This window comes from Equus przewalskii, chromosome 15 (assembly GCF_037783145.1).
Source record: "Equus przewalskii isolate Varuska chromosome 15, EquPr2, whole genome shotgun sequence".
NCBI lineage: Eukaryota > Metazoa > Chordata > Mammalia > Perissodactyla > Equidae > Equus > Equus przewalskii.
This window is the reverse complement of record NC_091845.1, coordinates 71,066,324-71,080,740: the sequence shown is the minus strand read 5'-3', so window position 1 is coordinate 71,080,740 and position 14,417 is coordinate 71,066,324. Positions and strand designations below refer to the sequence as shown.

Here is a 14,417-nt window from a genome sequence, read left to right as displayed (position 1 = left end):
GGATGTGCACATGCTTGTAGTCGGCCTGGGGCACCTGCCAACGTGGGTTTTTGAAAATTTCCTTGGGCTTTCCTTGGCTGTATGTTTTAGAGTCAGAAGTCACTGAATAATTTTCCATACAAATAAACTTATTTTTTAAATTTTATTTTTCTTTAAAAATGTTTTTTTTTTCTGCTTCTGGAACTATTATATGTTCCTTGTAGAAAATAGAGAAAACATAATGAAGGAAAAATTTGCCCATAATGTCACTATTCAGACTGGCATTATTAAGACTTTAGCGTATTCCTTTCACTTTAACGTCTAAGAAAATATGAAAAATACTTATATCTCTACTTCAATTAATCAAATTGGGATCACAATATGCATGATGTTTTATAATCTGCTTTTTTTCGCTTGATGACGATTTTCCCCAAAACCTTAAATATTTTTCGAGAACATGATTTTTAATGGCTGCCAAGGATTCTCACCACATGGGGGTCCAGCACTGTACTTGACCAGTGCCCTGCACATGCAGGCTGCGTCTGAGTCCTCATTACTACCAGTTATGGAGCAATGACTACAGTTCACACTGACGGCATCTTAGCTCCTGTACAGACACTGGGTGCAGGTGAGGCCCAGCGAGATTGGGTGGCCCGCCCAAGGCCACACAGTGAATAAATGACAGGTCCTGGCCATCTGGCCACAAGGTTGACTGCACCCTCCCCAGCTGCATCTCCCTGGTGTCAGGACAGAGTGGGCACAGGTATGGCATAGTGGTGCTTGGGACAGTTGGCTCCCAGTGTGTTGGTTTGGGTGTGAAAGAGCCGGTGGGCTTCCCTAGCAAGATGCTGCTCTGGGTGGCCTGCGATGCCCCTGAGGGAGGCGGCTGTGCTCTGGCCCGACACAGCCGCAAGCTGCCCTGGTCCCCTCCGCCCCCACCTGCTTGGGGCAGTGGTGACCCCAGCCCGGGCGCCTGGCTCCAGGGCTGAGGGGAGAAGCTTGGGAGCCTCCAGGAGAGGCTGCGAGAGAGGGAGGCAGGCAGCACCAGGCTGGGGCAGGGAGACCACCCGCTCCTGCTCCTCAGGGCCCCCCCGGGGAAAGGGGCACAGGAGATACGCATTCCAGTGGCCTCCTTCCTGGGGAAGCCTCCTCACCCCGCTCTCTCCTCCCCTTCCCACAGCACTTTTCTCTCCCTCTCCAGGAAGTGTCACTCTTGAACAAACCTGCCCTCATCCTTGTTTAACTCAAACTTACTTTCCCTGAGAGGGAGGATTGGGTTCCCTGTTGAGTGGAGGAGGAGGGGCGGGGACAGCAGAGCAGGACCCACCTTGGCTTCGTGTGAAGGTTGCCTCTTTGGCTGGTTGTGTCACTACTTTCTGTCTTGACCTTTCTGTGCTTTTCTCGAACAGGCAACCATTGGGATTGACTTCTTGTCAAAAACCATGTACTTGGAGGATCGTACGGTGAGAACTGGGAGGATGGGGAGGGCTCCCTCGCCCGTGCCTACCCCAGAGCTGGCAGTGCCGGGACCCCCCCCCCGCAAGGCCCACTCCCACCACAAGGATCTCACTGCCCCTGCTGACGCCCTGCCCTCCCTGCAACAGGTGCGGCTGCAGCTCTGGGACACAGCAGGCCAGGAGCGATTCCGCAGCCTGATCCCCAGCTACATCCGGGACTCCACAGTGGCCGTGGTGGTGTACGACATCACAAGTGAGTGAGGGTCCTGGGCGGCTCCCAGGGTCTCCAGGCTGCAGCCTCAGTGTGTGTGTGTGCGCGTGTACGCGCTCATGTACTTGTCCTCTGAATGCAGGAAGGCAGGTGCTCGGGGGTGGGAGGTGAGCTGCCTTTGAACACTGTCGTGTTTTCCCCCTTCCCCATCCTTCTGTGGCAGGCACTGGTGTACAGGACTGAGTTGGTCCTGCTCAGGGCAGGGGTCTGGGTAGAGGAGAGCACAGACTCACAAGGCTGGCCCTTCTCCCAGCCCTTCTGTGTACTCCCTGGCCCTGGCTACTAGAAAGATCTCTACAGAGTGACTTCTTTGTGTCTCTGTGTCAGGATGGGTGAAGATGCTGGTCCCTGGGCCAACCTTGACCTGGCAGCCATGGTTTTGTCAGCTGGCATCCCAGCTCTGTACAGGGCTCCCTGGGAGGGGAGGTCAGGCGGGTCTGGCAGAGCTGTGGGTGAACTGCTCTTCTCACACACTGTGGCTCTTTGGAAAGCGGCTGTTCTTGAGAGCAACTACACAGCCCTGAGGGAGGCCTGTGGGGCTGGGGGGTAAGGAGGCGGGGCCTGGTGCAGAGCCCCAGCTGCCCAGGCAGGTATAATGGAACACACCCGTAAGCCCGTGGGCCGCAGTCATGCCTGTGGTAGGTGGATACCCCGGCACTGCCCCTGCCTGCTGCCCCTGGCTCTGCCCGCCCCCTCTTCATGACTGCACGCTCCCTGCACACCTGAGTGCAGGTAGGAGCTGGGCCCCTCTGGGACTGGCCTCCTGTGCCTGATGCTGAGCAAAAGGGAGATCAGGCTACAGGAAGCAGGCTTCCCAGGACAGACCGCCTCCCCTCCCTCGGGCGTGCAGGCTGCTGCGTGGTGGGCCTCATCCTGCAGCGACTGCTGTGCAGGTCTGTCCCGTCTTCTGACTGAGGAGAGGGCTGCCCTGAAATGGCCAGGCCTCTCCTGCTTTTTTCTGCTCCTCTCGCCGCCTTTGCCCCTGTCTTACTTGCAGGGCCTGAGGGTTCTCTTCAGAAACCCCTCTGACCTTTCTTGAGCCCCGCTGAACTCCGCTCAGTGGGAGGCCACTCTGGAGGGCCCTCCCCTCCCAGGGGCTGCTGTAGGCAGCCCCCCCACTGTTTCCAGGCTCAGCTGAGTCCAGTGCACCCACTTCCCTCTCCGCTCCCCTCTCTGCTCTGAGCCTCCAAAGGGAGGTCGGCCCCTCAGGTGGGCCCCTAAAACCACTGGTCCATGCAGCAAATCATGACACAGTGAGCTTCCAGGTGGGGGTGACTTCTGTCCCCAGAGGGTGGCTCAGCAAAGGCGAGGGTCTCTCCAGGCCCCCAGGCAGCAGCTCCACAAACACACGTGGGCCTCCTCTGGAAGACCCAGACCCACTGGTCTGTGTGGCCTGTGCTCCCCCCCCCGCCCCCCAGCTGTCTGAGCGCGCACTACCTCCCTCCCTCCCTCCTGCTCCTGGGCTCACAGCCCTTCCCACCTTTCCCCTCTCCCACCCGGCTGGTGCTCACTCCCAGTTTTATCCCTCCTTTCCACCTCCAGATCTCAACTCCTTTCAGCAGACCTCTAAGTGGATTGATGACGTCAGGACAGAGAGGGGCAGCGACGTCATCATCATGCTGGTGGGCAACAAGACGGACCTGGCCGACAAGAGGTAGGTGCGCCGGCCCGGAGGTGCAGGGGCTGGCCGGCCGGGCCCGCCCTCCGTGTCTCTACAGCTCCTCCTGGACAAGGAGTTCTGGGATGCGTGGGTGGTGAGCACTCTGACCTGTCCCCATGCATCTGGGAAAGGCCCCCTGGGTGCACTGGAGGCAGCCAAAGCACCTGGTAGGCCCCTGCCTGCCTACAGGAGTCTCATCTCTGAAGCCGCACCTTCTGTGGCTGGCAGGGGCACTCCTCTGTGCACAGTCTGCATGGAGCCCTGTGCGCCTGGCCCGCTCCAGCAGTGCATGATCTGGAGCTCGGCCACGGCACAGCACAGCTGCAGACACAGCAGTCCCTCGGGCTCCCACCGGCCTCTGCTTGTGTTTTGTGTCTCTGCCCCTGTGAAGTGCCTGCACCGTGTCAGTATGGATGTGAAGGTCCTGGAGCCCAGGTGTGAACATGCACAATTTTCTGGTCCATCGCTGTGTCTGGGTGTGATGCTTCCAGGGCACGGGGCTGACTGAGGTGCTGCTTACATACATTTATCCACTCATCTCATGGGACCCAGCTTGGCCAGAGAAAGCAGCAGGTCATGGACTGTGGCTTCCTGAAAGGTACTCTGACCATTTCAGGAGTAACCTGATTTACAGTCTGCTCTGTTAGAATCCTGTCCTTGAAGTGAAGAAAATGGGGCTCAAAGCCCAGCTCCTTTGCTAAGTAGGTGACTTGGGGCAATCACTTAACCATAACCATTTTCTCCTTTGGAAAATGAGACTGATGATACCATCCAGAGGCAGTACGTGGCTCGAAGCGCTGTATAAATGTAGGCTTGGCCGTGGTGACTATTGGGAAAGGCAGGTGCGGGCCTCCTGCTAAACTGGAAGCTGCTACAGAAGGAATAGGGAAAGGAGCTGGTGTCCTGCTGTGCCCTGTGCCCCCTTCATCCTGGAGGGAGCCCCGGGGTCAGAGCCCTGTCCTGGCCTGGTCAGCTCCCTTGCCCTGCTGGGCGGGCCCTCCTCATCTCGGGCTGTGCCTCCACCTCCACCAGGGGCTGATTCTCCCCTCTTCCCTCATCTGCAGGCAGATAACCATCGAGGAGGGGGAGCAGCGCGCCAAAGAACTGAGCGTCATGTTCATCGAGACCAGCGCAAAGACTGGCTACAACGTGAAGCAGGTAGGACACACCTGGTGCTGACCCCTGGCCTAGCTCAGCCACACGTGGCTTCCAGCATGGTCACCCACGGGCTCAGCCTTGCCGTGCCCTGAGGGGCTGGTGACTGAGTTGGGGCAGCCAACCAGAGCACCCACAAACCTATGTACTGGGGAACAAACCTCCAGAGCTGGTAAAGCATGCAAGAGGGAGGGAGCACCCACCCTCAGGGGGTGGTCAGAGAACGTCATCATTAGCCACCACACAGCAACCCCTCACATGGCCCCTGCCGTATGCTGTCAGCATCCAGCCACCCACTTCCAGGTGGCTGAGAGGGCAGCGTTTCCCCAGCATCTTCCCTCACTGGGATTGGGGTGCAGGCAGCTCAATCTGATCAGCATTTTGGGGTTCGTGCCTTGTGCTTGGCAAGTGCGCGGGGTTGTGGAGGGCCAGGCTGGCTTCGAGAAAAGAGCCCACTCATGGTGCGGTTGGAGCTCGCAGGAGGGAGAGGCCTGGTGAACCAAAATCATCAGAGGAGTGGTGGAGAGGTGGGGCTCGTGCTGAGCCCAGAGCAGGGGGACCTCTGGGTCCACAGACCCCCAGGGAGTCCCTGAACGGAATTCAGCAAGTCAGCAGCTTGGGTTGGAAAAGTCTACGCCTTTGTGTTCACTAACCTCTAGCGTTGCTTTTAGCCATGAGTATGGGCCGCGAGCCTCCGTGCTAGGCGCAGCGCCTGGGGTTTATCACAATAGAAATCTCAGCGGTTTGCTCATCGTCTCACAGTGCTTCCGGGCTTCTTGAACTTGACGGTGTCCCTCCCTCGGCATCACAGTGGTCGTTAGGCCGACTGCTAGCTCTTGCTGTTTAACATGTTCATAAGGAAGCACGAATGCTGCTCCATCACACTTTGTGTCTTTAAAGATTTTAGAAGTGTGTTTCAAGGCTGAATGGTTTCCTTTATGCTTCTGTGTCATTGATCTTACACACTTAAAAAGAGACCATAGGCTTCACCAGACTGCCGAAGGGGTCTTTGGGTCAGAAAGGTTAGGAACCCCTGCCTTCAAGGAAGAGACGACTTGGCGAAGGGACGAGGAGGAAGGGCATTCAGGCAAGGGCAACAGCATGAGCGAAAGTGCCTGTGGCGTGGGAAGGGGACGCTGAGTGAGGAGCATGGCTTGGCTGTGCGTCGCTTCTGCCCTGCCGCCCCAGAGGTGCCCTAGAACACTTGATGAGCTGCCTGTGCAGCAGATGGCCTGAGTGTAGGGATGGCTCACCCCACGTGGCAGTGCTGGTGGCAGTGGGGAAGGTGGCAGAGGAGCAGGAGGAGACAGTGGAAGGCCCGGAAGCTCCCAGGACTCAGTGTCCCCGCCCCAATTGGAGTGCCCTCAACATGGCTCCATTCACTCCCACCCCTTTCCCAGGCTCCTGCAGTATAAGGCTGGGGCTGCCATGGTGTCTCCTGGAGGAGGGAGCTGCCCCTCCCCGGAGGCATGCAGGAGACACTGGGCTGCTGCTCTCTGCAGCCCTCATGGAAAGTCACGGGGGACAGGAGAGCAGAGGCACCGCCAGGACATTCACAGGGCAGGGAGCCTCTGCCCCAGGGTCAGGGTCAGGGAGATGCTGATGTTTCCCTTCCTAGAGTGCTCTGGAAGCCAGGCGATGGTCTGAGCAGGAGTTAAATGTGGTCACGTCACACCTGGGCGGTTCAGAGAAGGAGTCTCGTGCAGTGCAGACTCCTGGCATCTAAACATGATCATATCTGCTCTCAGAGATCCATGTGTGACCCCAAGAGCTTCCTTCCAACCGGCACTTTGGCCCTCGGCAGAGGCTGTGACCATTCTGACAGTGAGAATGGGGCTGCCTGGGGCAAGGCCGTGAAGGAAAGCCCAGGAGGAGTGACCAGGCCCTCTGCACCCTCAGCCGCTTTTGCCTGCCCCACTCCGGAGTCCCCTCTACAGCCCACCCACCAGCAAATTCCCTGTTCGGACCCTCACTGCCTCTGGTCCTGTCGCTGAGCCTGGGTGCTCTGATAGGGCTGGGCTCTGGGTGAGGCCATGAATAAGACTCATCCTGTCCTCGGAGGGCCCGCACAGTAGAGAACTTACAAGCCCAGAGCCCACTGAGATCCTGCATTTGGTGTTTGTGGGGAGGGGGCAACATGCACAATCTTTGGGTTCCTTGTACTTGTTGTCACCTCCTAGGTTCCATGTCTGCCAGCACCCCACCTGACACCCCACCCATGGCTGCCCCAGAGCACACACACACCACAGAGTTCTCCCCATGTGCTTACACAGACTTACACGCACAGAAAACCCACACAGTACACATACCTTCCTCAACATGTTTGCACAAATTCACACACACACTGACACCACACATCCACATCCACACACACACCGTACATAGTCTACACACACACCTCTATACTCAGTATACACATCACACTCACACCCACACCCCAACAAACCCACAACATCACGTTCGCACTCTCATGTCCTTATTCTCTAATTAAAGTCTCTCCACTCTGACTGTGTGGCCCTGGCTGTGTGGCACCCCGTTGCCTCAATGCCCGTGGACTTGCAGGACTCCCTGTGCAGAGGTCATTTGTCTCAAGGGCCGGTTGAAAGTCAGTTCCCCACACCTGGTCCCCACATAGGCAGTGGGACAGAAGCTCACTTAAGCGCTTGTCTCCCAGGGCTTAGATCAGTTTCTGCACTGGGCTAGGTCCCTTGCAGTCACCATAACCCACACTCAGCCCTTCGTGACCCCGTGGCGAGCCTCCCGGGGTGAGAGGCCTACTAGGACCCAACGCTGTAGGTGGCGCTAGGGGTGGGAGAGAGAAGTTGGGTGCGGCCTGTGCCCCCCAGGGCACGGTCAGCAGAACAGACAGGAGGGTGAAGTCCAAGGTCAGGATGGGAAGAGTGAGAGGGTGGAGACAGGGAGGAGGGACAGGCGCAGGGGCTCATGCTGCATCTCACCCTCTCCAGCTCTTCCGACGCGTGGCATCGGCTCTGCCTGGAATGGAGAATGTCCAGGAGAAAAGCAAAGAAGGGAGTATCCTTTTCTTTGACGAGTGGGTGAAAGATGTGCTGGAGAAGTCACTTATCTGTCAGCTGGTTCACTTAGTATTTCAGAACAGCGGCCTCACCTGCCCCTAGCCCGGCCTTCCCTGCTGATGGGGGTGGTTGTGGGGCCTCTTCTGTGCAGGGGTGAGGCTGAACTCCAGGGGCTTTGAGTCCCATCCAGCTCAAACCATCTAAGCTGCTTCTTCCAAAACAGTGTGGGACACCAGAGGGATGTGTACAGAGTGACGGTGTGAGGCAGGGAGTGAGAAATAGTAACTCCGCCCTTCTTTACGGTGAGCGCCGCCTTGCATGTCATGGGGACAGGCAGACTCTCCACTGAAGGGAGGGCTTCTAGACACTGAGATATGATTTCAGCCTGGTTCAGCCTACTCTACACGAGACGGCTCCCCCAGCGGGTGTTCCTCCCCGGTCCTGCCTGCTCCCCTGGCCCAGCCCTGCACAGCCCCGGGCTCCCCACAGCTCTGTGGGGCAGGGTCTGCACGCCACCCACACAGTCCACCCCAAACCTCAGGCAACACCAGAAGCTGAGGTTGAGGTTCAGAGAGGTGTTCCGGTTCACCCAGTGGAAAGGAAGGCAGGCGTTTATTATGTATTTACTAGTTTATTTATATGCTGCCATGTTATTAAAAATGCGTTTATGTCTATACTCACACACATGCACACAAAACAAGGTAAAAATGCACGTGTGTGTACACGCACACATAAGAAGATTGAGGTGTAGGGAACATTAAATGTACGAAAACAAGGAAAAGTCAGAGATAAGTCATCTCAACATATACGCCATGGCTGAGAGGCCAGAAAGTGACCAGGCGGGAAACGTGACCTTTAAGAGAAGAGCGGCTTTTTATGGGACTTAAAGTCGAAAGAATCTCCCCCCTCCCCACCGCCCCACCCAGCCCCATAGCACGCCACAAACCCACCCAGGAGGAGCCCTTCTGTGCATCCTCAGCTGTGATCAGGCCTGGCGTGAGAGGGTTTTCAGTGTGAGGAGGGCAGCCCGGCTGTGGGTTTTGAACCTGCTCCCCTCCCCTGGTGGTTCTGATTGGTGCTTCTCCGGCCCACAGTCCCAGGGCACCAATGGAAAGGGCTGCGGAGGGACTGTGCTGAGGCCCTGCCCAGGGATGTGGCTTCTCAACGGCGGCAACCTCAGGTCTAAGTGACGCACTCTTGACTACAGCTTGAGGCGTCGATGTTGCTGCGGCTGACTAGGGCAAGGCCCATGGAGCCCTGTGCTTTGAGATGGCCAGCCAGCTCTCCACCTCCAGTGCACTTTGGGGTGGGGCTGACAGGCAGCAGGCCGAGGCCTCGGCTGGGAGCCGGCATTCCACACCTGTCACCAGGAAGCTTCTGAGAAAGGGTCTGTCCCGCCTGTGTTTAGGTGGTTGTCCCATAGCCCAGGACAAGCTTGGCTTTGAGTGGCTAGGGGTGAGGGCATGTGGGAGGGTCAAGAAAGAGGAGGAGTGGGAACTGGTGACCCTGCATCCTTGCTCCCCAAGGCAAGCAGAGAGCCGAGTCCCTGGGTGTTTGCGGAGGGACAGACGGGCCGCGCAGGGCAGCTGAGGGGTGCATAGGGGCGTGCGCTGGGGTGGCAGCCTCTCCGTGAGAGTCGTCTTCCTTAGCCCAGCCCCTCGCAGTGATCGACATCAAGCTGGACAAACCCCAGGAGCCCCCGGCCAGTGAGGGCGGCTGCTCCTGCTAATGCAGCCTGACCTGCCGGCTTCCTTCGACACTACTCGCTTGTTGTGTTGCTTCCTATTGGTTAGCTTCCTAAGGGGGGTGGGAAATGAGCTTATCAAGAGGGGAGGACTTTTCTTTTCTCTCTGTCTCTAGGAGTAGGGTGGGTGGGGAGGGAGGCTGGGCATCAGGGATCACGTCACTCTTAACAGCTGTTACTTAAACAACTATTTTTTGGTTTGGTTGTAATATATTGTACTTTATTAAGATTGCCAAAAACTGTTAAAATTAAAAAAAAAAATTTAAATCATGTGTATACAACTTTTTGCCAGATAAAAATGTAGTCATTTTTATTTGAAAGATGTGCTTTTTTGTTTTTGTATATTTGTAAACTTATAGAGAACCTTTCCCACGCACCTCCTCCTTCCTGTCCTCTTTAAACTCTTCGTCACCTCTGCCCGCCTCCCATCTCCAGCCCCGCAAATTAAAACAATTAACTGGGCAGCTTAATTTGGCTCCAATCCTGGGCCATCTGGCCCCGACCAAGCAGGCCCCACCAAAGAGGCCCTACCAACCTGCTTAAATCAGACGCTGATGGAACAACACGGCCTCTGCAGAGGCAGCTCTGTCTGTCCTTCCTCGGCCAGAGGGGGACATCAGCCAGGGCCCTGAGCTCAAATTAAGGCCTCGTGGCCTGTAGGGAGCCCAGCCGCAGGCCACATTGGAATTATTTTTGCCTCTCCTTTCCCATCCCTGAAAAGCCTCGAAGTGGGAGGCACTTGCCACAGGCAACCTTGTGTGCTCTGTGGTCCGCCCAGTGATTGGCTGTGTAAGAGGTCATCAGAAGGAAGGACGGGGTGCTGTGGGCTGTGTCACTGTGTGGTTTATAGACTTGGGGCACCACGCATAGTTCTGAATATGTTTTAACCAACCTGCCCAGTGATCAGAACACATGTCTTGGTTGAATCTAAGGGAAGGGCAAAAAGAAACTCAGTGTGGGCCCCCCTGAAACCCTCCTCTTTGGCCATCAGGGAAGCCGGAGCCTGTATCCCATGGTATTAGTCTGTCTGTGAGTGGGGAAGGGAGGGTTGTCTGCAGAACCGCCACCTTGAAGATGCATGTTCTCAGATCCTCGGTTGCTGATACTGTTGAGTGCTGTTCTGGAAAAGCTGACTTCTTGATGTGTTTTCACCCCACTGGTAGAGTGCAGTTGAAATGTTTGTGCACATACCTTTGTGGACACTGTATCAGCACTGGTTGCCTGAGGGTCGGGCTGAGGTGAGGTCTCCAGAAGGCTGCCCAGAGAGCCATTCTTGCCATTTTTGACTCATTTCTGAGAAGGGCTTAGTCCCGAAGACCTGTAAATTCTCTGAAGAGAGCTCTCTCTTCTCACTAAGTGATATAACCCACGTGGCCCCCATTCCAAATAGACCCAGACTCACCAACCCTGAGCCTGCACAAAGCCAGGCGGTGGGCACCAACTCTGGTGGAAAATGATAAACCCCACCCTCCAAGCTGGCTTTGACTCTTCCTCCAGGCCACTGTTGGGCATGTCTTAAGTGAGCTAAATGACCATCTGGGTGTGGTAGGAGGTGAATTCCTCCACAAAACAGGGCTCCAACAAGTCATCGCAATGAATCTTGGAACTTCTCAGAGATGAATCCAAAATGGCAACCAGTAACTGCATCAGAACCTGGCAGGACTCTCTGATCCTTGTCCAGTGGGCCTGTCACACACTGTCAGCTAAGGAGACTATACCTCAGAGCTGATCCTTAGAGAGGAATTCACCTTCAGGTGAAGAAAAGAGGAAGCCAGAGTCCCACGGAGCTCCTCTTCCAAAAGGCAAAGACCAATGTACGAACATAATTCCAATGTCACGTGTTTAGTTTTTATATGTGTGTACAGAATTATATATAGAGATAGACTTGTGTATACACCTTCCACACACACATTCTCACAGAGATACATGTGCTCAATGTATATTCTTGTTTTTCCTGCTCTCAATTTGGAGCTTGCATTGTGGTAACAGTTTTGGAAATTCAAAAGTACTGCAACGTGTTGAAATAAGAAATACTTAATATTGTCCAAAAAACTTGTGATTGTCTTGCCATCAATAAAATAATACATAGATGTGTTAAACTACAGGCAAAAATAGCCCACAGGAATATGTGCACCATTTCTCTCTCTATGTACTTATATGCACGGGTGTGCACGCCCATGTGGGCCAGTATCCCCCACCATGGCACACCCCCAAGTGGTGCTTGTTGGAAGAGTGCTTACTTACCTCGGGAGAACTTACAGGAGTCCATGTTCCAGCATCTGGTCTGGTTGGCATGAGGGCCATTGCTTGTGGCCTCTGGGACGCCCCATTTACAGGGATCTGCATTAGATCCCAGTGAATGAATGTATGGTGGATTTTTATTTTCTTGGTACTAAAGAGTAGCTTTTCTTAAAACATTCCTGTAAAAAAATAAGTAGAAACTCAGCTCCCTTCTCATATGTGAAGGCACCGTGAACTTTTTTTCCAGCCTAGAGCAGTAAGAGACACAGTAGATATCGTTTGGCTTGACATGGCCTCGGTGAGCCCTGCCTTTCTTAGCATGCACACATCTTCTTCTCTCGAGTCCAGGTTCTCCCCAACCCCAGGGCCTCTGCAGGTGTGGGCAGTTGCCTCCTCTCGTCCCCCCATCTCAGTGGTGCCCTGCTATTCCATGACCCTCTTTTCTGCAGGCCTGATTTCCACCCCTCATTTTTGGGGTCTGTTAGGGCCGTCAGACCTAAGCACACTGGTTCCTTGGCTCTCGTTTTGAACAGGTACCACCACTGTCCTCTTGCTTGTAGGTGGGATCTTGACTCAGATTTAAGGCTCAATGATAAAATGACCAGGTTCCTTTGAAGAAGATGTCATGAAATTGCCTCAGCATCCCCAGTGAGGGTAGAACATTTTTGCTGAATCCACATGGCCTTGCACAAGGCCAAGTGAGGGAATTCTTTTTAGGAAATGACCTCAATTTAGCCAGTAGTTCAGAGTCTCTCCCCAAAGACTACCCTAACCTGGGAGAGGAGCAGGGTCATCTTTAGGTCCTCTTTTTGTCTTTGGGGATCTCAAAGAAAACCTGTCAATAAAGCTCCTGTTTTGCAAGCATCTGAAAAATTGAGCATAAGATGGAAAAAGCAGACCGCATACTTATAAATGCATACAAGTGCCAGAAGAACGTGTGCCGTCAGCAGCGGGAGGGCTCGACCTGCTGTTGTGTAGTCCAAGGTTAGCAGGCTTGATTATAAGCTAGTTTCTTTTGGTCAGAGGCCTCCCTGTGATGACTGTCACCACTCTTTTCGTGTCAGCATCCTCAAACATTCTGTAATATTCCCAGGTCCAAGGAGCAATGGCCAGATCAGTTCAGGCGTCTCAGGCAACAGAAACAAGGATTGAAAGGTGGTAGCTAAGGGTGCAGACACAACTTGAGTGCGTCTCTGTCCTCCCGGTGGCCAGCTAGTGCTGGGAGCCTCTGCCCTCTAATACCAGGTGTGACAGTAATGGCACCGCTGGCTTCGGTGTCCGGCAGGCAGAGCAGCCTCTTTCCTGCACTCAGTGGAAGGCAGGTGAGGATGTCAGGATGTGAGACAGGTAGCCAAGGACTGAGGCGTGTCTGAGCCACATGAGGGGCGGCTGAACAGAAGTATGTCTGTGTGCATCGACCAGGCAGGGTTGTGTGCTCACTAGTTTCCAAACTACCTCTCCCCCAAGAATGTGAGGCATCGTCACCTGGCTACAGCGGTGTGAGGCAGAGGTCTCATAACCCTTCCTGTTCCACAGGCAGGAAAACCAAGACAGAGAGGGGTGACTTGCTTATGATCACCCAGCAAGTCGGAAGCAGTGAGAACCAGGGTTTCCCTTCTTCATCCGTCGCTGACCTGTGTGTCAAATGTGACTGTGCACTTGCACATAAAGGGCTGCTGTGCATGGGTGCTCCTCAGACCATCTCTGCTCTGGTTAGGACCTAAGATTCTGTCCAGCGTGTCTGAGTGAGCCGGGAAAGAATCCACGTACATTTCAGGCTCCTCCATTGCAGAGGAGGGCCCGTCCCCAAGTCCGTTCTGATTGTTGTGGGCACCCACAGACCAGGGCACCCTTATATTTTTGTTTGAAATGAACTATGTAGGTGTTCCAAAGCCTTGGGCTCTCAATGTGTAAACTCCCTGGATGCCAGGCCCCTGTGTGGCTGACCTTCCTGGCAGGGCATGGTTTTTCCTTCCAGTGGGGTTTTGATGGTTCCTTCCGGTGGGAAGCCTCCATACGTTGAAGGCCAGCCTGTATCACGTGGTGTGTGTCAACTTCTCCCCTCACTTTCCCTCACCCATCCCCATAAAAGTGATTGGCCATGACGAGCACAGAGGGTGGCATTTCCATCTCTTACTGGCTCAGCAGGCATAAATGGGCACATTGACTTTACATAAAACTGTGTAAAATGTGGAAGACTCAGCATGTTGATCAAATAAACTGTCCTAATTCTCAACACAAAGCTTCTTGTCTAATGTTTCTAAGTGGTGCGATCATATATGGGGGGAGAGGGTGTGCAAAAATAGATTTCTTCAAGTGCGTGCTCCACGAAGACTCTCCTCTCTTGTCTGGGTGGTATGTCCACCACCCAGAGCCCTTTGCTTCTTCCTCCTGCTCACCTGGGCTCTCCACCAACTTGGAAGGGGGGATGATACGACACACTCAGCAGATTAAATCCACACTCGTTTCATAATCTCCACTCTGCCTACAGGCGGATGGGAAGGGAGACTCCAGGCAGAACTGAGCCTGGGGATGTGCTGTCTGCTCTCATCCCTGCTCTCCACTGCCATGGCTGGGGGTTAGGAAAGGTGGGTGCAGGGACTGGATCTCTATTCCTTCTGGTGATTTCCACAAAGCCATTTCAAGGCAAGAATTTCAGGTGAACCATAATCACCTTTCAGGTAACACCAAGTTGCCACATACTATCTCCAACTTCACCCCACACCAGTTAGAGAACATCCCTGAGAGGTCCCTACCGGTCTAAGTCACCTCCAGACTAAAAGATGCCCTGAAGGTCAGGAGAGTTGTGGGACTGATCCAAAGAGGACACAAAGGCCACAATCAGGCACAGAACTGCCCTGGCCTGAGAATGCTG

General features: G+C 54.6%; 1 protein-coding gene across 2 annotated transcripts in view; it reads left to right on the top strand.

Annotated features, from left to right (window-relative positions):
- RAB6B (RAB6B, member RAS oncogene family) overlaps window positions 1-13,784 on the top strand; it is a 58,586-nt gene extending 44,802 nt beyond the window's left edge. For both annotated transcript variants that reach the window (XM_070576089.1, XM_008512914.2), the window contains exons 3-8: window positions 1,389-1,442; window positions 1,584-1,689; window positions 3,250-3,361; window positions 4,432-4,525; window positions 7,489-7,555; window positions 9,222-13,784. In XM_070576089.1, coding sequence (XP_070432190.1) covers window positions 1,389-1,442; window positions 1,584-1,689; window positions 3,250-3,361; window positions 4,432-4,525; window positions 7,489-7,555; window positions 9,222-9,286 — 498 coding nt within the window. In that variant the 3' untranslated portion in view covers window positions 9,287-13,784. The remainder of the gene's footprint in view (window positions 1-1,388; window positions 1,443-1,583; window positions 1,690-3,249; window positions 3,362-4,431; window positions 4,526-7,488; window positions 7,556-9,221) is intronic.
- The last annotated feature ends 633 nt before the right edge of the window (window positions 13,785-14,417 follow it).